Source organism: Panicum virgatum, chromosome 8K (genome assembly GCF_016808335.1).
Source record: "Panicum virgatum strain AP13 chromosome 8K, P.virgatum_v5, whole genome shotgun sequence".
Lineage (NCBI taxonomy): Eukaryota > Viridiplantae > Streptophyta > Magnoliopsida > Poales > Poaceae > Panicum > Panicum virgatum.
The window spans coordinates 4,394,573-4,420,652 of NC_053143.1; the positions used below are offsets into that span (position 1 = coordinate 4,394,573).

General features: G+C 42.2%; 1 protein-coding gene and 1 pseudogene across 2 annotated transcripts; both read right to left on the bottom strand.

Annotated features, from left to right (window-relative positions):
• Window positions 1–1,810: 1,810 nt before the first annotated feature.
• On the bottom strand, window positions 1,811–6,264 carry LOC120643628 (annotated as a pseudogene).
• Window positions 6,265–11,930: 5,666 nt separating this feature from the next.
• LOC120643627 lies at window positions 11,931–25,222 on the bottom strand. Of its 2 annotated transcripts, none has more exons than XM_039920037.1 (10): window positions 25,065–25,222; window positions 24,213–24,387; window positions 23,868–24,123; window positions 23,400–23,622; window positions 23,166–23,286; window positions 19,993–20,193; window positions 18,773–19,131; window positions 18,331–18,535; window positions 12,490–12,842; window positions 11,931–12,338 (listed from the first exon to the last, which is right to left on the bottom strand). In XM_039920037.1, exons 3-10 carry the CDS (start codon window positions 24,067–24,069, stop codon window positions 12,134–12,136), a joined length of 1,869 nt encoding a protein of 622 aa, XP_039775971.1. In that variant the 5' UTR covers window positions 24,070–24,123; window positions 24,213–24,387; window positions 25,065–25,222; the 3' UTR covers window positions 11,931–12,133. The 2 variants fall into 2 exon arrangements, 1 of the variants encoding a protein (XP_039775971.1); XR_005663081.1 differs by lacking the exon at window positions 18,773–19,131 and adding exons at window positions 16,126–16,318; window positions 17,298–17,614 and having other exon boundaries at window positions 11,934–12,338; window positions 23,166–23,622.
• Window positions 25,223–26,080: the final 858 nt, after the last annotated feature.

Consider the following 26,080-nt stretch of genomic DNA (forward strand, 5'->3'; position numbering starts at 1 on the left):
AATGTTTAGTCCCGTCGCTTGGAGATGGGCTTGCATTGAAATTTTCCATCATTGGAAGCCCGTGCCGTTGAACCATGGAGCGGGTCTAAAAGGATCCATCCTTTCCGTCTAAGAGCTAACTCACTAGGCGGTGAAGCCTACCGATCTAATGAGCCGGTAAACACAAATTTGCCAATGGAATTGGTTTTCTTTGTGAGAGAAGTGAGTCCGAGCTCTGATACCAATTGAAAGCGATCGGGTGCTCTAGCCTAAGAGGGGGAGGGGTGAATTAGACACTCTAAAAACCTTAACCTATGGCTCCAAATAGTTTGCACAAAACTTAAACTAAAACAAGCTATCTAGATGTGCAACTACGGTTCACTTTAGTGTGAAACCCTCATCGCAAAAGAGTTTTGCAACCTATAGCCAATCCTAGCAAAATACTACAATAAGAAAGTAAATGCACACAAGTTGCAATGCGGAAGCTTAAAGAGAGGGATGAGAGGAAGCGAACTCTCAACACGAGGATTTATCCCGTGGTTCGGATTGCCACAAAGGCGCCCCTACGTCCACGTTGTTAAAGCACTCACGAAGAGTATCGTTTCCTGGCAATCAAGTCTCTTTCGTGAACACAATCACGGTCACCTTGATCCCGATCTTCACTAAGGGAAATTGCCCATGAAGGAGGGGTCTCCGTCCCCCGCACAATGTTGTCGACGCCGCTCCACACCAAGCCAGAGGGTCGTTGACTTGCCGGCGAGCCACCAAAGCTCCAAAGATGGCCGGCGCACTAAGATACAATGTTGGCTCACTCTAGAACCACAGCACAAGAATCTAAACCTTACTTGATCACTCACTCAAGAGCTAACCTAGCACTAACACTCACAAAGCTTGTGCTAAGGACTAAGGATTTGATCTTTATGCTCTTGGATGGCTTGGAGGTGTTCTTGGATGTGTGTGTGATGTCTTGGGACTCCAGCAATCTTCAAATGGCCGGGGGAGCACATATATATAGGCCACACACTTGAACTAGCCTTTTGGAGCCGTTGGGCACATTTATGCGTAGGCATCGATACTTGGTCACTTACGCTCTGAAGTAGCCGTTGAACTCTCTGACACAGCTGCAACAACTTCAGGGACCATCGGATGAACCGATGCTATAGCGTCGGAACTTTCGGTGACACTTGATCTTCATGTAGCCATTGTTCTTGCTGACGTCATTGCTCCGACGCTATACTCCGGTGGGCACCGGTTCTTTCAGTGCTGAAGGGCTGGCTGCTTCACGCTTGACATCGTCTCTGGAACATAGTACATCGATTGCACCGATGCTTGACTTGACAGTGTCGGTTCAACCGGTGCTACACTCTTTCTTCACTTGATCTCCAGAGGCGCTCAGTCTTGCACCAAAGCCAGGGCATCGGTTCTTCCGGCAGCCATCGGATGCACCGATGCTTGGGCATCGGTTCTTCTGGTGCTACTGGTTTCTGCAGGACTCGTCCAATTCAGCATTTCTTTGAGTTCTTTCTTCGTGTTTTGCTTTGTATGGCCTTTTTATTTTATCCCTGGGATCTAGAAATGTTCACTCAATAAAAATATTAGTCACATTGATTGCGTTGTCATTCGATCACCGAAATCACTCGAAATGGCATAAATGGTGCCATGTTCATTACATCTACTTTTCCTCCTCCTAATTCTCTTTCTTCTAGTTGTTGTCCTCCTTCATCTTTTTGTCCTTCTTGTCTTCTTCATCATCAATGCAGCGGAAGCAAAAGATCGGTGGCGAGGTTCCATAGGAGGACACACTCTGATCGAATGAGACGCTCAGGCTACATTTTATCACTCCACCACAACACTCCAGCAGTTTCTTACTTAGATCCCAATTGCGAGTCGGTTTAGTCGTATCTAGAGTTGAATCAAGTATCCTATAGCTGGCAAGGTCTCGGTCTCGGGCATCCTCCACCAGATCCAAAATCACAACAACGATGACTTTTCTGTGTTTACTACTAACTTTGTTCCTGCCAACAAGAAGACATTCCTCCTTCAGCTTGATACACCTGTACATCCACCAGAAGCCCTTGTCGCACTCCAAGTGCGCCGCGTCTATGAGATTATAGCCGGGCACCATCTCGCACAGCGCCGGGACTACTGTTCTGGCCATGAGCTGGTACAGCTGCTGTTGGATGAACACCGCGAAGACATCCAACGCGGCGGTGAGGCACATGATGATGTATGTTATCTTCACATCAGCGTGCTTGTACGGGCTCTTCTCGCTCATTGCGAAGAGCGTTAGGGCGGCGATGTGCAGGGCCGGCACCACCAGCAGGTGGTAGATCAGGTATAGGGGAGTGGCGACCACACTGGCCCTGGTGTAGATGAAGGCGAAGGCGCTACGCAGCCAGAGAGGCAGGGATCTCTCGGCGAGGAGCAGTGGGGGCAGAACTTCCTCCACCGTAGCAGCTTTACCTCGAGCTACCAGGTCCTTGGCAGCATCCAGCAGTGACATGTCTGAAAGGAACATCCGGACTTTGTCTGGCTCGGACAGGGCGACATATCTTATTTGATACCTGCCCTCCTTCTGCCTACCTGCTGCTTAGAGGCTTTGCAGCATCCCGGCCGTGAAACAGTTGCTCTCCTCGAACAATAATAACTGGTTGAGGCGGTCCCTCCATCTAGACGGCTTCTTCGTCGTCCCTTGCACCCAGGCCGACGCGGCCGCCAGCCTCTTGATGTCGGCCCTGTTGAGGGCGAGCAGCTTCCAGTCGCTGGAGCGGGGCCACGACTTGTAGAAGGTGTAGACGACGGCGGCGACCTAGGAGACCAGGGTCATGATGTGCCGCTCCCACTGCTCGTTGTCCTTGAGCTCGTAGGCGGTTAGCTCCTCCTGCCCGCCCAGGTGGATGAGGAGGACGGGAGCCCACAGGCCCTCCAGCAGGATGCTCGAGTGCTTGCAGCTCCCAATACTGTCGCCGGGACAGCCGCTGCTGCCGGCCGGCATCGCCCTGGCGTGGCGGTTGAAGAGCGTGGCGAGGGCGTAGATCGCCATAGCGTCGCTGGAGATGTAGGCCAGCCAGATGCATGCTCGGAAGATGCGCGGGATGGAGTACCGGCACATGGGGGCAGCCAGCAGGAGGAACCACTGCAGGCCGAGGCTGCCCAGGACGAGGATGCGCAGCTGCCAATCCCCCCCACCATCGCAAAACGCTCCAGATCATATCAGACATCTCATCTCTTTCTCTCTCAGGTACGTATGCAGTGTGTCTGCACTATTCACTAAGGAATGTAGCTAGGATCGCTAGGATCGATTAATTAAGCTGCTGGAGGAGATCTTGCGAGCAGATATAGAGGGCGTCGTCATGTATGCAATGTTTGGGACGGACGGATCGGAATGAAACCATGTCCAATCCTTCGAACAAATAAAGCAAAGAGCAGAGCACATGCATGGTCCCTAGTAAGGACTTGAAATGTTGTCATGGCACGCAGAGGCTGGGGCATATGATTGCAAACTTGTCAAGACGTCGAATGTTAACATGGACACGCAAAGGGCGTCCTGTGAGGCTGTGACTTTATCTTTTAGTACTCTCTCTGTTCCAAATTATAATTTGTTTGACTTTTTTAACCCCAAAGTTGATCACTTGTCTTATTCAAAAAATTGTGCAAACATAGTCAAATTTAAGTCATTTTTGAAGAACTTTTATTAATAAAGCAATGAACAACAAAAGAATTCCACAAATTTTTAAATAAGACGAGTGGTAAAACTTATAAGGTTAAAAAGTCAAACAAATTATAATTTGGAACCGGAGGAGTATTCTCTGCACCTCCACAATTGCAAGATCGGTGAAGAACACACCATGATCATTTTAATTTTTTTGGGGTAAAAGAGAGCTTTATTGATTAGTTAGAAGGAGTACAATCATTCTTGACGATATCAGCAACGCACGCAGGCGCACGCCCTAGACACACCGCAAAATGTGTGTTCCTTCTAGCTAACTGAGCTAACTCGTTTGCCACTGAATTACACTCTCATTTTACCTTGGCTATTCGCCATTGAGGTAGCATCCGCGCTTGATTCTTGGCCTCCAGCAGGATGAATCTGAGCGTGGATTGATCTTGCTCTGCATGCAGAGCTTGGACTATTCTTGCATAGTCGGATTCGACGATGACCAGTTCATGGATCCATTGTGCAGCCAGCCTGAGACCTTCTAGACATGCCCACGCCTCTGCTTCTGCCGCATCCTGGCAGTTGAAAATAGCACGCCAAGCTGAAAAGATAACATGCCCCTCATTGTCGCGAGCAATTACTCCAACTCCCGATTCACCGGACTGCTGGACAAAGGAGCCATCAACATTAAGTTTTACCCACCCGGCTGGCGGGGGTTCCCACTTGGTCTTTCTATCCTGCTCCTTGCGTGCCAACTGCAGCTGTTTCCTTTAGCCGGACCAGGAGCAGGGAGCTTTCCCTTTTCCATTGGTGTCCCCTCCGCTTGAAAGTATTTCTACCAGAGTGGCTTGCATGGAGAGTAGGCCATGTACAGCTTCTGAAATACTTGTTGGTCCTGTCTGATGTGTAATGTGATTATGTACTGACCACGTCTTCCATAACAACAGTTTGGTGAGGTCGCGTTCAGTATCTGAACACTGATCCAGGAGGAGTAGCAGCCAGTTTGGGCCAGTGTATCTAAACCGTTCCTCATCAGGCAACTGCCAATGTTCTCCCATAGCTATACGTAGGCCTTGCGCTTGTGGGCATGTGACCGTGGCATGATAGCTTGTCTCCGTCTCTCGATCACACCATGGGCACGTGTCACTGGGTTCGAGACGCCTGATGAACTTCGCCCGCCTGGTCGGTAGGATATCTTTGGCCAGCTTCCAGATGAACACATTAACTTTTGGTGGAACATGGCCACTCCACACACGCTGCCACAGTTTCCTTTCGCCGGTTGGGGCGGAGCTGGAGGCCTAGACTCCTTGTCCCAGTTTGATTTTAAGTGCCAAGTTGTAAGCACTTCGCACAGAGAACATACCATTCTTCTCCACATGCCATGCTAAGAAATCATCCATCGCCCGCGTTGGGATCTTTATCTTAGTGATTTCCTCTGCATCAGCCAGATTAAAGATTTGGGGGAGCTTATTAAGATCCCAGCCTCTTCCATCAATATCCAGCAATTCTGACACCCATCATAGATGACACCTGCCTTGGCGAGAGGTGACTTTGAGAGACAGTTCCCGTGGGATCCATGGGTCTCGCCAGATGCGGATTTGTGTCCCATTACCCATTTGCCAAATGATACCTTGCTTCAGGAGTTCCAGCCCGTACATAATTGATTGCCATGTTGTAGAAGCTTTTGAACAAAAGGCAGTATCAACTAAGTTTCCTCTCGGGAAGTACTTGGCTTTCAGAATGCGTGCGCACAAACTGTCCGGGGAGTGGATTAGGCACCAGGCCTGCCTGGCTAGCATGGCTTGGTTGAACAGACGCGGATCTTTGAAACCCATGCCACCACAACATTTCTTCTGAGTCATCTCCTCCCATGTAGTCCAGGCTGTTTTACGCTGGCCGTCCTCCGCCCCCCACCAAAAGTTTCTGATGATGCTCGTCAGATCATCACATAAGCCAAGAGGGACCTTGAAGACACCCATGATGTATGTAGGCAGAGCCCGGGCCACCGATTTGATGAGGATCTCTTTTGCAGCACTAGACATGTTCTTTTCTGAGAAATTTTTGAGCCGTTTGCTCATGCGCTCCTTAAGATACTGAAATTGGTCCCTCTTCATTCTTCCTTTCAGCGTTGGGAGCCCCAGATACCGTGCATCTAGCACATCATTCTCCACATGCAGTATGGATTTGATCTGATCCTTCAACGTTAGCTGCATCTTCTCGTTCAACATGATGGAGCACTTTGCTGGACTGATCTGTTGACCTATGCATTGTCCATAAATCGCCAATGTCTCCTTGACTACCTCTGCTTGATCAGCTGAGGCTTTGAAAAAAACAGCGTATCATCTACAAAAAGGAGATGAGAAACACCTGGAGCATTGCGGCAAACTTGAAGCTCTTTAAGTGTTCCCGTAGAAACTTTGCTGTAAATGAGAGTAGATAAACCGTCAGCAACAAAGAGGAACAGGTATGGCGAAAGAGGATCACCTTGCCGTAGACCGCGAGTTGGTGTGAAAGGTGTCGACATGACACCATTGAAACGGACAGTATAGCGAACCGAGGTGACACAAGTCATAACCCAATCCACCCATGTACTTTGAAAGCCCAGTTTCAGTAACGCCTTGCGAAGAAAACACCACTCAACTCTGTCATACACCTTGGAGAGGTCCAGCTTGTATGCACAAAACTTGCTCCTTTCATCTGCATTAGAATTGATAGCGTGGAGACACTCAAAAGCAATGAGAGCATTATCAGTTATCATACGCCCAGGAATGAAAGCACTCTGATTAGGTGCAATGAGATCCTGTAAAAGAGGTCTCAGCCGATTAACAATGCATTTAGAAACCACCTTATATATGACATTGCATAAATTGATTGGCCAAAAGTCCTTCAGGTGTTCTAGATGAGGCATTTTGGGGATCAAGACAATACATGTATCATTAACACCAGTAGGCATTATACCTGTCTGGAAGAACTCCTTGACTGCACAGACAACATCTTGTTTCAGCATGGTCCAGTTGCGCTGAAAGAATCGGCCAGGGAGACCATCAGGGCCAGGGGCTTTGAGAGGACCAATCTAAAAAAGTGCTTCACCTATTTCCTCGTCGCTATATTCTTTACATAAATCAGAATTGGTCTGGGCCGAGAGACTAGGTTCAAGCAAGTCCACTATTTCCTACGGATTGACAAGCTCATCGGCAGTAAAAAGATGCTCGAAGTAATTGACAGCCATACCTTGCATCTCATCTTGATTGGAGCACCAACTTCCGTCTTCTCTCCTGAGTCGCTTGATGTTATTTTTCCTGGATCTCCATTGCGCTTGGCGATGGAAAAATTTCGTGTTCCGGTCCCCTTCTTTCAGCCAAGTTATTCGCGACCTCTGTAGCCACATCATTTCCTCCCTATAGAGTAGTTCATCGAGGTCTTGTTTGGCTCTCAAAATAGCCTCTCTGTTAGCGATAGGATCATCACATTCCAAGGACTCCAGATTTTTCCTTAGCTGTTCAAGCGGCTTAGTAACCTGGCCAAATTTGTCTCTGCTCCAGATTTTGAGCTCCTTTGTTACACATTGCAAAGAGGCCGCCAAAGCACCCTGGTCACTCCCAGGATTTCGTTTTTGCCATGCCTGCTCAATTATTGTTCCTAATTCCTCCTCCCTTTCCCACATAATTTCATACCGGAATACAGATGAGCGTGGTCGTTGTTCCTCTGTCTGCAAAGAGAGGAGAAGTGCTTTGTGATCAGAGCGAGAGGAAGTGAGGTGCAGAACGCTTGCCCCTGGGTGCAGCACCATCCAATCAGTGTTGGCCACACCTCTATCAAGCCGAACCCTGACGTTCCTCTGACCAGCCTGATTATTGTTATAGGTCCATGGCAATCCTGAAAAGCCCAAGTCGTGAAGGTCACAATGGCTCAATACTTCTCGGAAATCCATCATTTGATGTTCATTACGGTGAGTTTCCAAGAAGTGCTCATACTGCCACATGGCTTCATTAAAATCACCAATCACCATCCACGGGCCCGTCCACTCATCCCATAAAGAACGCAAGCGTTCCCACATATCCCTTCTGTTCTCCACGCGAGGCTCCCCATACACGAAAGTCGCTCTCCATGGGACTCTGTCAGGATTTTCCACCACGAGTACATCAATATAACGCTCTCCCTGGGAGAGCAAGGAAACATTAATATATTCATCCCAAAAAAGTGTAATGCCTCCACTGAAACCATCACTATCAATTGCTAAACAATTTTTCAATCCTAATTTCTATCGTAAGTTCTTGCAACAGTTGGCGCTCATCCTCGTTTCTGAAAGGAAAACGAGCTTTGGGTGATGCAACTTCACAAAGTTGCAAAGTTCCTGAACAGTCCAGGGGTTCCCCAAGCCCCGGTAGTTCCATGCCAATGCATTCATTGCTCCTGACGGGGCTCTACATGAGCTCTTGTCAGGGGTGTCGTCTGTGAGGTGGATTGCCGGCTATGCTTCACAGGGGACTCTCCTTCCTTCACAAACACTGCAGCGATCTATGCATTTATGACTTCCTCTTCTTTTTTCAACTGCATGATATCTGATGCTAGACCATGCTTTTCCGGTTCCTTGATAGATGAAGCAATATGGGCGTGCGTCACTTTCTTGCTGCGCTTTGGCTTCTCAATCTCCTTGGTTGTCACTTTAACCTCCACGTGGCTCTTTTTCTCACTAGCAGCGCCTTCTTTAGAATTCTTTGCCAACAGTAATCTGTCTCGCATGCTCAGGTGGGAGACAGGGGCAGATTCTGTACCTCCAGTAGATTCTTCGAAGGAGTTTATACCTGACACTCTTTCTGGTGAAGAAGGTAGTACTTGGTCATTGAGGTCCGGCAGAACTTGATCCATCCCCATCCGTTTAACACCAGCCACTAGCTCCTCCGATACTACAACTGGAATTCCTTTGTGAAAACTGGAATTTACACCCCCAGCAGCATGTTCCTCTTCTCCAAATCTCCTCTTATTATGGTGCTGATTTCTCTTCTGTTTCTGACCAGCGGATGAGCTAGCTGATATAGCTCGATATCGTTGGTCACCACTGAAATTCAGACCCCTCCTCGCTCCCGAGTCATAAGCCAGGATGGTCATACATCTGCCCGCATCTTTCTTCTGTGGTGAGCACCTGAGTGCTTTGCCAAAACGAACTCCACCCCCGATTGGTCCCTCGTCTGGACATTCATCTTCATCGTGGCCAATGCGACCACAGCCAAAACAGAAATCTGGGATATTCTCATACCTTACCAAGAACTCCATCTCGCCATATCCACGCACTTTCTATTGAACGCTACGCATAATCATCTTCTCAAGTGGAAAATCCACCCGTACTCTCTTGTAATTGTTTACAGCTTGTCCTACCTCCAGAATCCTGCCTATCTTGGACTCTAGGGCCCGAGCAAAACCTTCTATAATCATGTTGACTGGAATGTCATAGATTTGAACCCACATAGCAATAGAATTGATGGCCACTTCAGAAAGCCGACATATGCCATCGTAGGGAACGAAAATCACAGCATCTCCCTTGTGCCTCCATGGTCCTCCTCCAACCACTCGCTTCCAGAGGCGTTCAGAATCAAACTCAACAAGGAACCTATTGTTGCCGAGCTCCTTCACCGGAATTGGTTCCTTCTTACCCCAAATTGAACTCAGCTCACTAAACATGCCCCAAGTTGAGTAGGGTTTGCCAGAATAGTACCTTGCAATTGCCATCCATTGGGGCTGCATCTTGATGGCCTCTTCATCCTCTTCGAACACGTACTCATCTTCATCTCCCATCTGATCCTTTGCTGCTGGACTGGCGACTGGAACGATCTGCTGATCCAAATTACCATCAGTCTGTACAGTCAGGATGTTCTTTCCCTTGTCAGGATTGGCATCTAATCCTGCAGCATTACCACCCTCTCCTTTCACGCCCAAAGGAGTAGCGTACGATCCACTACCTCCTGCGCCATCCGCTCCGAACTTTCCTCCAGACTCCATGCTCCTCAGCGCTGCCGCCGCCGATACCCTAGATCGTACTCGAACGTCGCCGGTTTCAGGCGGGCAATTTCCTCACCGGAAATCCCTTATCGCTCCCCACCTCAGAACGTCAGAGTAAATTGATCAGAGCTTCCGACACGAGCAGAAATGGTGAGAGCATGAAGGAAACAAGAACCAAACCCAAGATGGGCGATGCTGTATTTATAGCAGCACCCGTCAAAACCCAAGTTGTAGACGACCTGGACAATAGTCCAACTCTCCGAGTCAACTCCAAAAGTTGAAGGCGACTCCGATCCTGTGAGAACCTCAGTGTAAACCGAGGAAAGATCTGCTCACACAATCTCCGAGGCGATCGTGCAGCAGTGATGACCCAGGAGACTCCCTGGCGATCTGCTCGACGTAGATGTCAGCAATAGAACATGTAGCGTCGGCCTGCGATCAGATTGCGGCGGCGGTGGCAGCGTCGCCCCAGAATCGCCAAGTCGCCCGCTCCGTCATTTCCGGATGGGTTGTTAGCCACACCATGATCGTTGACGTGAGAAGCGGCCAGCAAATACATACTGGTGTGGTGTACCGATAGCGCCAATGCAAAGCAATAATAATTATGGCCTCCGATCTTCATCCGCAGCACGTACGGTCAGGTTATTATAAATGGGGCGTGCCATTGACATTATTGATGAAGCGTTCAGTTCGTCCGCGTGCTCTCCTGGTCATTTGCATGAATGATCGATTAAGCAAATCGATATAATAGCTGGAGGAGATGTTGCGAGAAGAGAGGGGTACAAGTACAATGCAAGGTATCATCCCAATGCAATAGGGCATCGTCATGTATGCAATGTTTTGGCACAGAATAGAACCATGTTCTATCCTCCGAAACAGATAAAGCAAAGAGCAGAGCACATGCATCGTCACTTAGTGCCATTAAAAACATCCCGGGAAAAACATGAAGCAATGGATTTTTTTCTCAAATACATACGAGAGCTGCGTATCTTTGTATTAAAAAGAAGAAAAGATCCAATTACAGAAACAATTCCCCCCTTGAATCGGAGAGGGGAGAAGGAGATAATACACTTCAAGGACTACAAACAAACTAAGGTGCAAGACCTGACCAACAACAAAAGCACAACTAACATGACTAAGTTGCTCTCTCTAAGCCCAGGGCAGCAAGGCCCGTAGCACCACAGGCTATCCAGGAATGAAATTCATTTTTGAAGTCTTGTAGAGAAACTTGAATACTTGGGGCCAATTCGTCGAAAACGCAAGAGTAATTTGTATGTTTCCATAGGATTCAGGCTCCATGGACAACCAGGGAATTGAATCCTTTCCTACGCCGCTTTGGCACCATATTCCAAGATTTTTCCCACCTTACATAAAAGCGAATATGTGCTGGAGGCAGCTGCTTTCATGTCAAATTTGAGGTCATTCCCCTGGCTTAACAATAGGAGATCAGGAGATTGACATGATTATGGAAGCATTGGTTGCTCTTTTTCTGTGATTTCACAAATTACATTGAAAAAATGCTGCTGCAATGTGACATGCCATTTTCTGAAATCACAACGTCGGCATAGTCCATTGATGTCTGCCTCTAAGTACCATCTCCTCTTAAATTTTCTTGGTAAAGAAAATAAGGAAATTGGTAGGATTGATGGTTATCTTTTAGTGGAAATATTGGTCATAGGCTGCTGCTAGTTGCTGCCACCTAAACGTCGCCAACCCTCGCTTATAGTTACATAAGTAAAACTAGCAGTGTGCTAAAAAATTCATGGAACACCTAGCTAATCTGCTCTGCTGCCTCTGCACCAAAGTTTGTTCAGTGCAAAATAAAAAAGAAATATTTTCTTAGGACCCATTAGGCATAGCTTCAGTTTCTCCTAAAACAAGTAGTGAATCAGCTTCTCTGGTGAAGCTAAAGTTGTTTTAGAAAACGTTTGACAAAACAGCGAGGCGGAGGTGAAGCCGGTCGAAGCCACATTTTGTGGCTTCATCCCGCTAGTGGAAGCTGAAATGAGCTTCATAGATGCCTTCACAGCTGAAGCCGGTCCAAAAAAAACCATTTGGCATAGCTTCACCGGAAGCTCTCCGTGAAGCTGTGCCAAATGGGCCCTTATTGTCTTTGCAAACTGACTGTAAACCCTATGTTTAATGAAGAGAGGTTGCCATTGATCTAAAAAAGAAAAAGGAGATGTGATCATCACTCTAATAGCGTTAATTACATCCAAAAGTCATGATTGTGTTTTTTTACATAAAGTCAAAAGAAATTTGTTGACCATACAAGTGCACAATATGATTAACGGTAGGCTTGAAGCAATAATAGTTGTTTTTATTGTACTGCTCATTTTAAAAAAATATGGCACATTGATATAGTTCTCCACATTACATATTGAAATATGAGCCATATTGTCATCAACCATCATACCTTAGACATGCATGAATACAAAAAAAGGCACTTCAGTGATGTTTTCGCACAAAGTGAAGCATAAGTATAGATATAATGTCTAATCACCAATTGTCAGTTGGAGTGGTGTCGGGTGCGCAGCACAATAATGCATGGATACGAATCTCCTTGATGTTCGAGGACCCATCATCTTGTACTCTATAAGTGCTAATGGTACCCTCTGCAAAAGTAAACATTCCTGTCCCACCGATAATAGCCCATTCGCCTTCTTGATTCCCTATGGTCTTAAGACTGCTGGATCCCCGGAACCTAAATCAGGAATATAAAAAAATCCTTTAAGCTTTGCATGGATGCAAAGAAAATCAAGCCCGACTGATGCCTTTTCTAGCTGTGCGCACAGAATGTAATAATAGTAGTGGGAAACGTTCAAAATAATTAAGACCAACATTAAGTGCCTAACCTTTCATCAGTGAACACTACATTGCTCCAGTGAAACCAGCCGTTGTAGTTCATACTAGTCTTTGTATGCAGGCCTTGTGCACGTGCAACAATCTTTTTTCCTGGACCAAGACTATCATATATAGGATAATCATGAACATTGGTGTAACCAAACATCTCAGGCTGCTTTGGATTTGCTATATTTACTTGGTTATAGTTTGGTCCACTGATGATCTGTTGCATGTACAAGATGCGATTATACTCAGTTTTCTGGGACTGTGTGGCTACAGGACCACTCTGTGGATTAGCCATGGAAGGGTTCAATATTTTTGAGCTTGCATTGGAATAAATCTTTATCATTTTGTCCCTGAAAGGCTGCATACCAATGAAGGAGTAGATCTCCTTAGTGTTAAAACAAATGTATGGATGAAGAACAAAGGAATTGCACAACTAGAGTATTCTAGAGCTATTTAATTTACTCATCCCCTTCCTTAATATTAGTGCAAGTCAACTAGAAAAACAGACTAGTCAGATAATACATGCATGGAACTAAATTAACATACTACATGAATCGAGATCAACTTTTACAAGCAACAATGGAAATGCATTGGATATATTCATGAACAATTTTCAAGTTATTACATTCTCATTTTAAATTTGCAAGCTTCCATATCATCAAGACAAACCATTGATTATATATTTTATGAGACAAAAATTGATAGTATTAGATTCCTATTTTAAATACTTACTACTTGTTTGTTTCGTATAACATATTAATAGAGTAATTTTTGGTCAAAGCCTTGTCTTAGGGAAACGATATATGCCTTGTAAAGATGAAAGGAGGGAGTAATCTAATATGGAGGAAAGTTAAGCAAGATTAAATAGACAAGTGGACATGGATTAGGCTTATCTACTATGATTATCGGCATTATGTTGTGCTTGTCCTTTTGAGTCACACTAGATGAAAATGTTTTATAAAGGATGTATATGTTCACATCATTTTATAACAACTAATGAAAGTATGGACATCCCTGTTTTTTAGACTTGATATATTCATTGAAGGAAATTGAATTTCCACTTACAATATTAACAATGAAAGAGCATCTAGGCCCCTAGTGGGTTTTGGTGTATTGATTGACAACACGATTAAAGGACTAACTTCTTTGCATGAGATTATGAGCAGGTATTTAATTTGTGGATTGATATAAATTGAGATAGCTCATGTATTGCAAGCAAATGTGTATGTCCCATTGGCAATCATTTTATGTGACAATCTAGAATGAGAAAGAAAAATGGAAGAGCAAGACATTCATGTTGATATGAAAGGCTCTAATACTTTGTTGAAGCTTGTTAGTTTATGTGGGACTCAAAGTGGCAAGCAAAATAGTAAAGAAAAATTGAGAGCAAGATATTCATGGTTTATATGAGTGCTCCAATATCTATAAAAGGCTTGTTCAATTTGTGATGGGATTCATATGACAAGCAAAGGTTATGTGGATGAGACATAATATGTTGTTGCATAGTCTCAAGTTGGGATGACTTGTCATATGAGATGAATATTGTTGTACAAGGGAAGCAAGAAAGAGAAAAGTGAATGAGACATGAGTTGATATGCATATGTTGTCTCAAATTGGAAAGCTTGCATATGAAATTAAATGGTGAATTTATATTGATAAAGAAGATTTCATACATGACACAAATCAATGTGAAGTTCAAAGTGGACGGCTAGGATAAAGGTAGAGAGGACTGAGAGGCGTGTTTCAAGAGGCTACGCAAGCGTCGGCTTGGGGGGAGCAAGGAAACTGATATGGGTCAAATACCTGAGATCCTAGAGTCATGGAGAGCTCTATGTTGAAGAGTGTCATTATTTGGAAAATAGAAGTGACTTGTGAATCAAAGATGGATTTCATTCTTATATGAAGGAAGATTCAAAGTCACTGGCTCAAGCAGGCATGCTCACTGAATTTAAGGATGTTGACAACCTCAAGATATTTATTGAAGAAGTTCGGCTTGATCAAGACATAAAAGTTTAAGTGTTGTGTATGTCATTTTATGTGAAATTGAGTATAGGATGCCGTACTATCAAGGGGGATGCAACTTCAGTGGGTTGACATTATCAAAAGTGCTCATAGCTATCCCATGTGAGAAAAATCAGAGAGAAACACTTGGGAGCAGAAAACCTAGTGTGACCGGTCTGACCAGTCCAGCAGACCGATCTGACCTGTCGGGGTCCAACGGCTAGTAATTTCAAACCGACCGGTCTGACCGGTCTGGGGGACCGGTCTGACCGGTCTAACTCTGACAGAGCAACGGCTAGTTTTTTGAGAGAGGGGTATTTATAACCCACACCCTCACCCATTCGTGGGTGCTGATGCCATTACATTCCAGAGCCATCTCTGAGCCATGAGAGCACTTGAGAAGTCCTCCCCAACCTCTCTTTGTGAGATTTGAGTGAATCAAAACTAGATCCTTGAGTTGGGTTGAGTGAAACCTTTGCTAAGAGAGCAATTTGAGCTGTGAGAGCATAAGCCCTAGCTTGAGCACTTGCGATTGCGTCGCCAACTTGTTGAAGCATTTGTTACTCTTGGAGGTGAAGCCTCCTAGACGGCTAGGCGTTGCCGGCTAGCTCCCAAGCTTGTGGCGAGCAGCGGCAAGTTGCAGCAGCGATTGTATGCCACGAGGGCACATGGTCATATAGTGGAAAGGAGGAGATAGCTTGACCTTGTGGTCGCCATAAGCTTCCTCAACGGAGAGTAGGATTCACACGTGGTGAACGTGGTGAATCCGAACTTCGGTAAAACAAATCACTGTGTCTCCTTGCATCATCTTCTTATTTGGTTTGCCTCACACTTGTGCTCTAGCTTTATTTGTGCTTCCGCTTCGATCTACTCGGTTGTGTTGTTTCTGTGTGTGCAGGGTCAAGAAATATTTTGCAAGCACCTACAGAAGCACCACACTAAGTTGCATTTGTGCTAGATCTAGAAAAGGGGAGAATTAACTCTATTTGTGTAGGTTCTGCGTAGGACCGGTCTGACCGGTCTATTCAACCGGTCTGATCGGTTGGGAACTTGGCTGCAGGTTTCGAGTGTTAGACCGGTCTATCCGACCGGTCTGACCGGTCGATGGCTGACATTTGGTTTAAGTCTTTTAATCTGCAGGATTAGTTTTCAAACACCTATTCACCCCCCCTCTAGGTGACATCACGCGATTAAGATCCTTTCAAACAACCTCACCGCATTGCCATTAATAGTTATGCAACACAAGTGAATATAAGCTAGAATTTCTCTCGACTTTACTCTTTTTGCCACAAGTGCAGTTAAGGAAATAGAAAAAACATAAGCAGAAAAAATACTACCATTTAATCACAAATATAAGAGCATCTCCAACAATGTGAACCGAGCTAGCTAATTATTAAAATATATTGCATAATGAAGCTAATTATGATCATTTAATATTAAAAATATTATTCTATTAGTTTGGTCAAATTTAGTAGTTTGACTCAGGATAAATTCAAAATCATTTATATTTCAGGATGAAGGGAATAGATAGTATGACTATCTTGCTGTTAGTTATTGTCTCTTTTCTTCCTTAGCTCAATTGTCAACCTTGCAATATAGAGTTACTTAAATTTGTGATAGAAGGCGAGTAATAACATCACCTTGAACTAAAATGGAATGGTTGGTTCACAACACAATGCACGGATACGAATCTCTTTGATGTTGGAAAATCCATTGTCTTGTATTCTACATGTGGTAATGGTACCCCTAGCAAAAGTAAATTGTCCAGTCCCACCAACAATAGCCCATTCGCCTTCTTGATTTCCTATTGCATTAAAGCTAGACCCATGGAACCTAGATAATGAATGTAAAAGAATTCAATAAACCTGCGAATTTCATATCAGTGCACAAAAAATTAAATCTGATGCCTAGTTATATGGTTACACCGCACAATGCAACCTAAAACTACAAAATAGGTTTCATAGCAATCACATAAGCTAGAAAGTACATGGCACAATGCATAGTTTCTTCAAGTGGGCTCATGATGAATTTCGGTTATTTCTTTGATTCCTCTCTCCCAAATCATCTTCTCATTCACGACTATAAAATAGGTCATTACAAATGGAACTTCACCGCCGATTCAACTCAAACCGACAGTGATAGGTTTTCACCACAGATTTGTAAGTAGGTGAGCGGAGTGACCATTGGAATCACCTATTTACAAACCAGCGGTGAAAATGACTATCACCGTCAGTTTTTACTGCTGGATCTACTCATGATATGGAGTTGAAAATAAACCCGATGGTAAAAACTCATCCTTCCCATTGAAAAATTAATGAGTTTTCCAAACCAAGCCAAAGACAAACTTTAATTATAAAGCTCAATAAAATATTAAACTTTATAGTTGACTACCTTTTCATTTAAAATTATTTATATACCAAAATATTTGATACAAATTCTTATTAGACCAATCAAAAGAAAACTTCAGATGGAAAAATCAACATCAAAGTTGTAGTGCTCGACGAGAGCTAAAACTTTGCAATTGACAACATTCTCATTTGAGATTGTTTGGCATCTAGAAATTTAATATAAGATTTAGAGAAGTTAATTAACATAGTAGAACAATATCCCCTCACTTGTCACAAGTGATTGTATAACATAGTGGTATGGAGTAGCCATTGCCCCGTCACCTAACTACTGGCATGGCATTATCGTAATTGCTATGAAATACATTACTAGGAGCACTGGGACTGCCATACAATGCATAGAAAGAACAAATTGATATAAAAGGGTGACTATGCAAAGTATTTGATATCAACATTAGCTGACAAACCTTTCATAGTCAAATGCTACTTTGCTCCAGTGGAACCAGCCACCATTATTCATACTAGTCTTGGTATGCAGGCCTTGTGCGCGTGCAACAATCTTTCTACCAGACCCAAGACTGTCATATATGGGATAGTCATGAACATTGGTGTAGCCAAACATATGAGGCTGCTTTGGATCTGCTATATTTACTTGATTATAGTTTGGTCCACTGATGATCTGGTGCATGTACAACATGCTTTGGACCTCTGGATTAGCCATGGAAGGGTTGCACACATTTGAGGTTGCATTGGAATCAATGTTTATCATATTGCGCTTGGAAGGCTGCAAACAAATCGAGTTCCTCTTCTCAGTTTAAAATAAAAGGCTAGCTAGAAATCAAGATTCTATAGAGGATTGCAGTATATCCCACTAGTTGTGGATGTAGGTTATTGCTTCCACAAACTATTTCCTCAAAAATCATATCAGAACTTCTATGTATATTTTACTCTTTTATTTCTTCAATGCGTCTTTGCTTAATAAATGCTATCATGCACCATAACAAATGGATGCATAATAATTCCCAATGAAGTGTAAATGAAGGTAGATGAAACATGTATATAGGTCCATAATTATGTTACTATTAAATAGGGAAAATTCGATTCATGCCACCACAACTCCGACCCTAAATAGGGAAAATTCGATTCATGCCACCACAACTCCGTGAAATTGGGTTTCACGTTGAAAATCATGCCACTCAATGGCATGGATTTCAACATGAAATCCAATTTCAAGAAGTTGTAGTGGCATGGATCCAACTGACCCTAATAAATATAACCATCTCCAAATTATATGAAAACTGAATAGCTTTGTCCTACTATTTATTTTCTATTATCAGAACATATCATATCCACGGTGTAGATTTTGAAATTTCATTATATTGTCAAATCATTATATCATATACATGCATGTAAAGTAAAAATATATGCTACTAGCTTGAATGTGTTACCGCAAGTATAGAAATTGAAACAAAAAATAAGCTGAAAAGAGGTTAACATCACCTTATTCTCAATTGGGGTGGTCTGTCCTGTGCAGCCAAATGCGCGGATACATATCTCCTTTATGTTTGAGGACCCACTATCTAGTATTCTACATATCGTTATGGTACCTTGTGCAAAAGTAAATACTCCTGTGCCACCAATGATGACCCATTCTCCTTCAAACTTATTTTGATTTCCTATTGCCATAAAACTGGACCCCTGGAACCTAAGTGAGTAAAGTGAAACAATATAATCCAATAAACTTGCAGTAATTGATGCCCCAAAAATCAAGTCTGATAACAAGTTGTGTGCTTTCATGCCACAAACTGACATGGCTACAAATATATATATATCTGAATTTAATAGCCAAAATATAAGTGAAATAATAGTGCATAGAAAGCAAAAATGTTATAGAAGGTCAATGTTCAAGTAACTTAATTAAGATCAACATTAAGTACCAAACCTTTCATCATTGAACACTATGCTGCTCCAGTGGAACCAGTCATCGTAATAAAGACTAGTTTCGGTATGCAGACCTTGTGCGCGTGCAACAATTGTTGCACTTGGGCCAAGACTATCATATATGGGATAATCATGAACATTGGTGTAACCAAACATCTGAGGGTGCTCTAGATTTGCTATATTCACATGGTTATGGTTTGGTCCACCGATTGGCTGGTGCATGTATAATTTGAGATTGTATACAGTCCCATGGGACTGGGGGACGACAGGACCACCAGTTTGTGGATTATCCGTTGAAGGGCCAGTGACATTCGAGGTTGCATTGGAGCCTACCACCTTTATCATCTTGTCTTTGAAAAGCTGCAGGAAAATGAAGGAATACCTCTCCTTTTAGTGTGGATATAGATATTTTTATGTAGAGCACAGCCATATACTCCGTATAAGACAAGGTAATCTAGAGCAGAGCCATATACTCCTTGCCTTCTGTAATTTTAATGCATGTCAACTAGCAATCCCCAACCCTTCAAAGAAGACAATTACAATTGGGATTACTAATTGACTAGCTAGACAATCTTTTTCTATGTAACTGCAACTGTATGTGTAAAAGAAAGGGGAAAGGACAGCCATGTTGCCCACTCTGCCATCCACCTGACTATTTGCATGGTGGGAATCTTTTTCTTGTTGCAATGTTAAAAATGTGATTCCTTGTGAATGGTAAGTCGGATTGCTATTGATTGGTTTGAAGGGGATTGAAAAGGATTGGAGGGGGTTGGGAGGGAGATTAAATCCCCGACAAGTCAAATTCCTCCTCAATCCCTTTGTGGTGGGGATTAACAGAATAAGATCTTAGTGTACATTGTTGAAGAAAAATATGATTCACGAAATGAGATCCATGATATCTACACTGGACATAGTTTCAACAAGTTGTGATAGCAGTTCGATAATTACAAATGTTTCCACTACTCAATTACAACTTTTATTATGTAATTTCCACTAGTTAGCTATATGAACCTCCACCCTTCTCAACTAGGTTCAGTGCTTAGTTCGGTTGGTTGACTACCTAGTATAACTTGTGAGGTGGAATGATTGGAGTAGTGCACATGGGTGTATGGCTAACTAGTTGGCTAGATTGAAGTTGGATGTGTTTCTATATAAACTATTTTTGCATCTAATCAAATTATTCTTTGCATGTGGGTATAATGCTATATGGAATGAACTTACTTGTGTTGTCGAGAGGTCAATATCAAAACAACCATGCTTATGCTCCAATCCATCAAGCATCTCAATTATATGTTGTGCCATTGGTCTCTTCACTGGGTCAGAATCCATGCAGTCAAAGCCTATCTCAGCGCATACTTTTACATGTTCCAACCACATTCCTCCCTGTGAAGTTTGGAACCTAGTACTCCAACTTTCAATTACCTAAGAAATGGCAATCATGAGCTAGCTAGAACTTATCAAATAAATATAAAATGTAATGTTGTTATACAAACAGTACATATATCCTATCTTATTAATAATTGGGGACTCCTTTTTGGAGACTCCACACACAAGACACGATGCAAATTCTCAAAAGAATAAGAAATATCTAACCATCAATTGGGTAGATGATTAATTGCCATTCATAAATAAGAGCCATTGGTTGTAGTTTGCTTCTAAATTACCCATCCCCTCCACTATAGAAAATAATCTAAAGTAACCTTCTAAATATGCATTCAAATTGTCACCTCTGCCGCCATTGTGAAACACATTCTAAAGTAACCCCTAAATCTGCATCTAAATTAGTCACCTCTCCCACTATGAAAGGTAGTCTAAAGTAACCTCTAAATCAACATCTGAGAATCACCTCTACTATTAAGAAAATAAATTACCTACCTCTGACATTAATAAAAATAAAATAAAATAACCACTTAAATATAAATATTGATTATTCACACACACACACACAATTATGAAAAAAAATACAATAAGAAGTATCCCTGTATGTTTCGCCACTTAATACATAAATAACTATCTAAAATAAACATTTAGTGTATATTTTTCAAAGTTTAACAATCATAAGAAATGGTTCCTTAATGAATCTGGTACAATCACGATAAGATGGTTGGATCTTCTTGTAGGGTAACACATGCGACATGGCCCCTCTAACCTTTCAGGTTAACCACTACTTCCATGTTTCCTTAGTAAAAAAAACACATATCTCCTTTGTTACTTGATGTCTTTTGATCACCCCCCACCCAACTGGAGTTAGCCTAAACCCTGCTACTAGAACCTACATTTTAAGTTATGTTAATATTGCATGATGATAAATTATATAATATTTGGTTTAATTAAATTTATATATCTTGATTGAAAAAATCATAACTTGTGCGAAACCTTCTCAATTTTTTACCAAAACCTCCATGTATGAAGTCATGATATCATGACAAATTTAATGATTTTCAGATTTTGTTTGCTTTTAATAGAATTTTAAAACGTTTCAGCCACACGTTTGTGCGTGGTCATGGTTCATGAGCAAGATGTTCGAAATTGCCTTCCATTTCATGGATATGTCCTCACATTGGACTCAATAACGTGAATATCATTTTTCGACTCATTATATTACATTATTCAAAACACTTGCAGTTCAAATTTGACTTATCCAAAAAAACAATTCAATTAAATAAAATGATTATATATAGCAAAAGAAGAAACATACCAAAACTAAACATGGAGTACCACGGACAGTATGTTGATAGTAGAAAAAAGTCGGAGGGCAGAATCAATTTTTTTTTGGAACACTTTGTCGTGTGCTCCACTTGAGGCACACAACAAACAAACAAAACACGCAGCAAACTTTTTGAGTTGGCGTGTGTCCTTGGCACACGACAAAAGAAACGGCCGTCGCCCGGCAGTTACTGGGGTGGCACTTTTGCCGTGTGCCATGCATCAGGCACACGCAAATATGGCTCTTTTGCCGTGTGCTGCCTGTTGCCGTGTGCTTTTCCTTGCGGCACACGACAAATATGGCGCTTTTGTTGGTGACTTGTGTTGCCGTGAGCTTTTTGCCATGTGCTGTTGGTTTGCCGTGTGCTTTTTGGACGACACTCGATGAAAACATCCTTTGTCATGTGCCTGAGAATTTGCTCACGGCAAACATCTTGGCACACGGATATATGGTTTCCGGTAGTGTATGTTTTTCCACTTAATGCAGAAATAACTATCTAAAATAAACATATATGATGTGTGCCACCATGAAGGCCAAGTGTACTACATGCATACATGCATGGGTATTAAGTGTATATTTTTGAAAGTTTAATAATCATAAGAAATGGTTCCTTAATGAATCTGGTAGAATCACGATAAGATGATTGGATCTTCTTGTAGGATAACACATGAGACATAGCCCCTCTAACCTTTCTGATTAACCATTACTTCCATGTTTTGTTAATAAAAAACACATATCTCCTTTGTTACTTGATGTCTTTTGACCCCCCCCCCCCCCCCAGCTGAAGTTAAGCCTAAACCCTGCTACTAGAACCTACATTTTAAGGTATGTTAATATTGCATGATGATAAATTATGAAAATATTTGGTTTAATTAAATTTATATATCTTGATTGAAAAATCCTAACATATCTAAATTTATAATTTTATTAAAAGCAATTCACTTTCTTTAAAAAATACACTATTGTGCTACTTCTTTCATTTGAAATTTAGCATACGCCACAATGCATATTCAAATGTTATTTGCTTGTATAAAAAATAAACTATTGTACTACTTCTTTCATTTGAAAATTGTATAACAAGATAATGCTTGATGTAAGTAGAATTTCCACATTCAATCAGATAAGGCAGAAATGTTATACAAGCAAATAACAGTTGTTGTTGTGTGACTATTTTGTATCTATTTATACTGTATTTATTTATTTGCTATTGCTAGATAACTTAAGTGAGTGCTCTTATTTTCTAGTTTACAATTTTCGTTGTGCTCTGGTGCATAAAAATTATGGTGTAATGTTCACTAAATTGATTTTTTATTTTGCACTGCTTGATCAGCTTCCTAGCATGATTATCATTATTCTTTATCTCAAGTTAATGTATACGATATATAAAAATATTAGTGTTCAGAAAAAACCTGGAAAACTAAATAAACAAATAAATTGTGTTGTATATACTATGGACAAAGATGTGCTGTATATACTATGGACAGAAAAGATATAACCATGCCAACTAGTTGGAGCTATTAAATTCTCATGCCTAAAATTGTCTACCAAACTACTCCTTCTGTTGAAAATAAAAGGTATATATTTTGTCATATGTTACAGTTGTAGAGTGCACACAATCATATTGCCCTGGTCAATAGCAAAAAAACATTTAACACAGAAGCTTTATCTTGACATAGGTTGCTCTTACATTCTCAATCAGAAGATACCCTTTCTGTCCTGTCAATATCTCTGTAACTATAACACCAAGACTATATATGTCTGACTTCATTGTGATTAATCCACTATAAAATTCTGGTGCCATATATCCCCTGCACGGAAAATTTTATGGTCTAAGAAACTTAAGAGCAAATTGAATGCCCCATATGTATCCATAACTTCCCGATATATAATATTTGTTCTTAAAGATGCTTAGGTAGCTTAATGTGTTCCAACAACTTTTAAAGTTATGGCCCGGGTTTGTGTTTCATCAAAGCACTTTGACAGACCAAAATCAGCAATTTTAGGCACCATTTTATGGTCCAGCAGTATATTTGCAGGTTTCAGATCTAAATGAACAATTTTCTGCTGGTGAAGATAATGTAAACCCTCACAAATGCCCTTGATTATCTGATAGCGTGTCGTCCATTCAAGTCCTCTGGATGCATCTGCAAATTGGAGAGCAGATCACTTTATTTTAGTTCTTATGCAAAAGGGGGAGCAAGGATTTGAATACTTGGAAGTCTATATTATCTCATCCATTAGTAAAAGGAAAATTATTAATGGAGCGAGTCTTTAATATAATAGACACTCATCAAAAGAAAAGGCATCCTTACCCAAAAAAGAAAGAAAGAAAAGAAATTCTGCCATGTGAAAGGATTTTTATTATATAAATATGAAAGGAATAACATACCGTTGATGTGCTTATCAAGACTCCCATTTGGCATGAACTCAAAACAGAGTAACCTTTGTCGTACATCCGCAATGACCATCTTCCCCATGTACTTCTCTACTTTTCCTTGTGTGTCAGCACAATAACCCAAGAACCGTACTATATTTTTGTGCTTCACCCTTATCAGACTACTGACCTCTTGGTTGAAATTCTTCTCGTCCATATCGAGTGTTTGGGACAACCTTTTCACGGCGACAGTCCCATTCTGAAGTATTCCCTGCAGTTACAACGTTGCCTTATATTAGCATAACATGGGCTTTTAGATCAAATGTGATCAAGAATGAGGGCGGTTGATAGTACTGATACCTCCTAAACAACTGCAAACCCACCACTGCCAATTTGCTGATCATCGGAGAAATTATTCGTGATGGATCTTAGAAGTGATAGTGGCAGAGCTGTCGGTTCTGCACTAGTATCAAGTAGCATACGTTCTAACAGATCGCGTGCACTAGCTTCACAATCCATTCGCTGTTGTGATATACTGTCAATCAAACAAGACCAATAGTTATACATAGGTAACATACCTGTACGCATGTATATGAACGTCTATGTACATCTCCCCAACCAATTTTGGAGAAAAATCCACTTTACTCGAATAAGTATGGCTCTGGCTGTTCGAAGAGGAAATCAATTATATTTTTTTCATCCCGTGACTCTAAAACGTCTGAAAAAGTTTTACAACAAGGTAATTCACATGACCCTACAGATAGGGAGCAACTGAATTTTAAGGGGTTTCGATGGGAGGTGGCAAATTAAATAAGGTAATTATCGCACCCACACCTAAACAAATATCAAACATTTTTAGACTGACGAACCTTGTAGGTGATTTGACTTTGACGCACATAGAAATTTGGCTGTTAAGATTGGTCAAGAAATTAGCATAGATCAAGCGGTTCATGAATCATCAGAGACCACAGTAGAGACTGATGATCAGGTGATTTGCATGCATGCTAAGATTTGAAAATTAATGAATGCGCGTAGGATGCATGGAATCGTCAGGGGACATCAATTCATCCAACACATAAGCACAATCAGCAATTCAGCATGCAGATTCCTAGCGAAAGGTTGACAAGCTAGGCGCCGTTCGTACGTACTTGGGCGTCAAAAGGGCGAGAGACAGAGAGGGAGCTGGGCCCTGGCACTCGATCGTGGACTAACCTGAAACAAGAAGATGGGCAGGCGGCTGTAGTACTTGGGCAGTTCGGCGTCGAGAGATGAGAGAGGGTGCTGGGCACTGGTTTAATCGATTGTTGACTAATAACCTAAAAGAAGATGGAGAGGCAGCCTGCGACACACACGGCTCGACGTGGCTGATTCACGGCCAGTCGACGAAGCACCAATAAGGAGCTCCAACGCCACAAACACGCTACTATACTATTGGTTTGATGGAGATTAACCAACCCCCGGTTGTGTTAGATCTATAAATGGGCCAAGTCCACCATACAATAGCTCTCAGTAAATCTCTCAACAACCCCCTCAAAAAAAAGGGTAAATCTCTCAACAGCGCATCAGCATTGGAAGATATATATACATCATATATTATACATCATATGCATCATATATTACTCTTGTATTGCTCTTTGTAAATACTAGGCAAATATACCGTTCGTTGCAACCGGCAAAATTGAAGTATCGAATACTCGTATAGTTTCCCGTGCGTTAATTTGTAGGGATGTACGCGATCAAGTCGTGGACGGAGGGCTGGCCCGACTCACATACGGGATGGATGAGGCCCACCTATTAATGACACAAGGCGGATCAAATCAAAAATTTAGGTGGAAACCTTACGTGCTTTAGAAATCAGTATAGATTGGTCAATGCACTGACGCTTGCGCCGATAGGTATCGGTTTAACCGGTGCTGAAGACTTTGCTTGGAAACCCTTCTAGAGCCAAAATATGCTCTTTGAGTAACCACATCACGCTTGCATCGACACCTCAGTGTATAGTGTCGGTTAAACCGGTGCAATAGAGTTTCTCAGCTTTGATCGTCGTTTGAACTCTCCAATGCACCGACCCGATGAGTTTCAGGACGTTGGTTTAACCGGTCACCTAATTTCTGCTGACCTTGTTCAGATCATCTCAGCTGTCATTTAGACACTTCTAAAATATTCTAAAATTTTCACTATCACTTAGCATCTTGACAGCGATTTGAACATCTTAGATATGGTTTTGA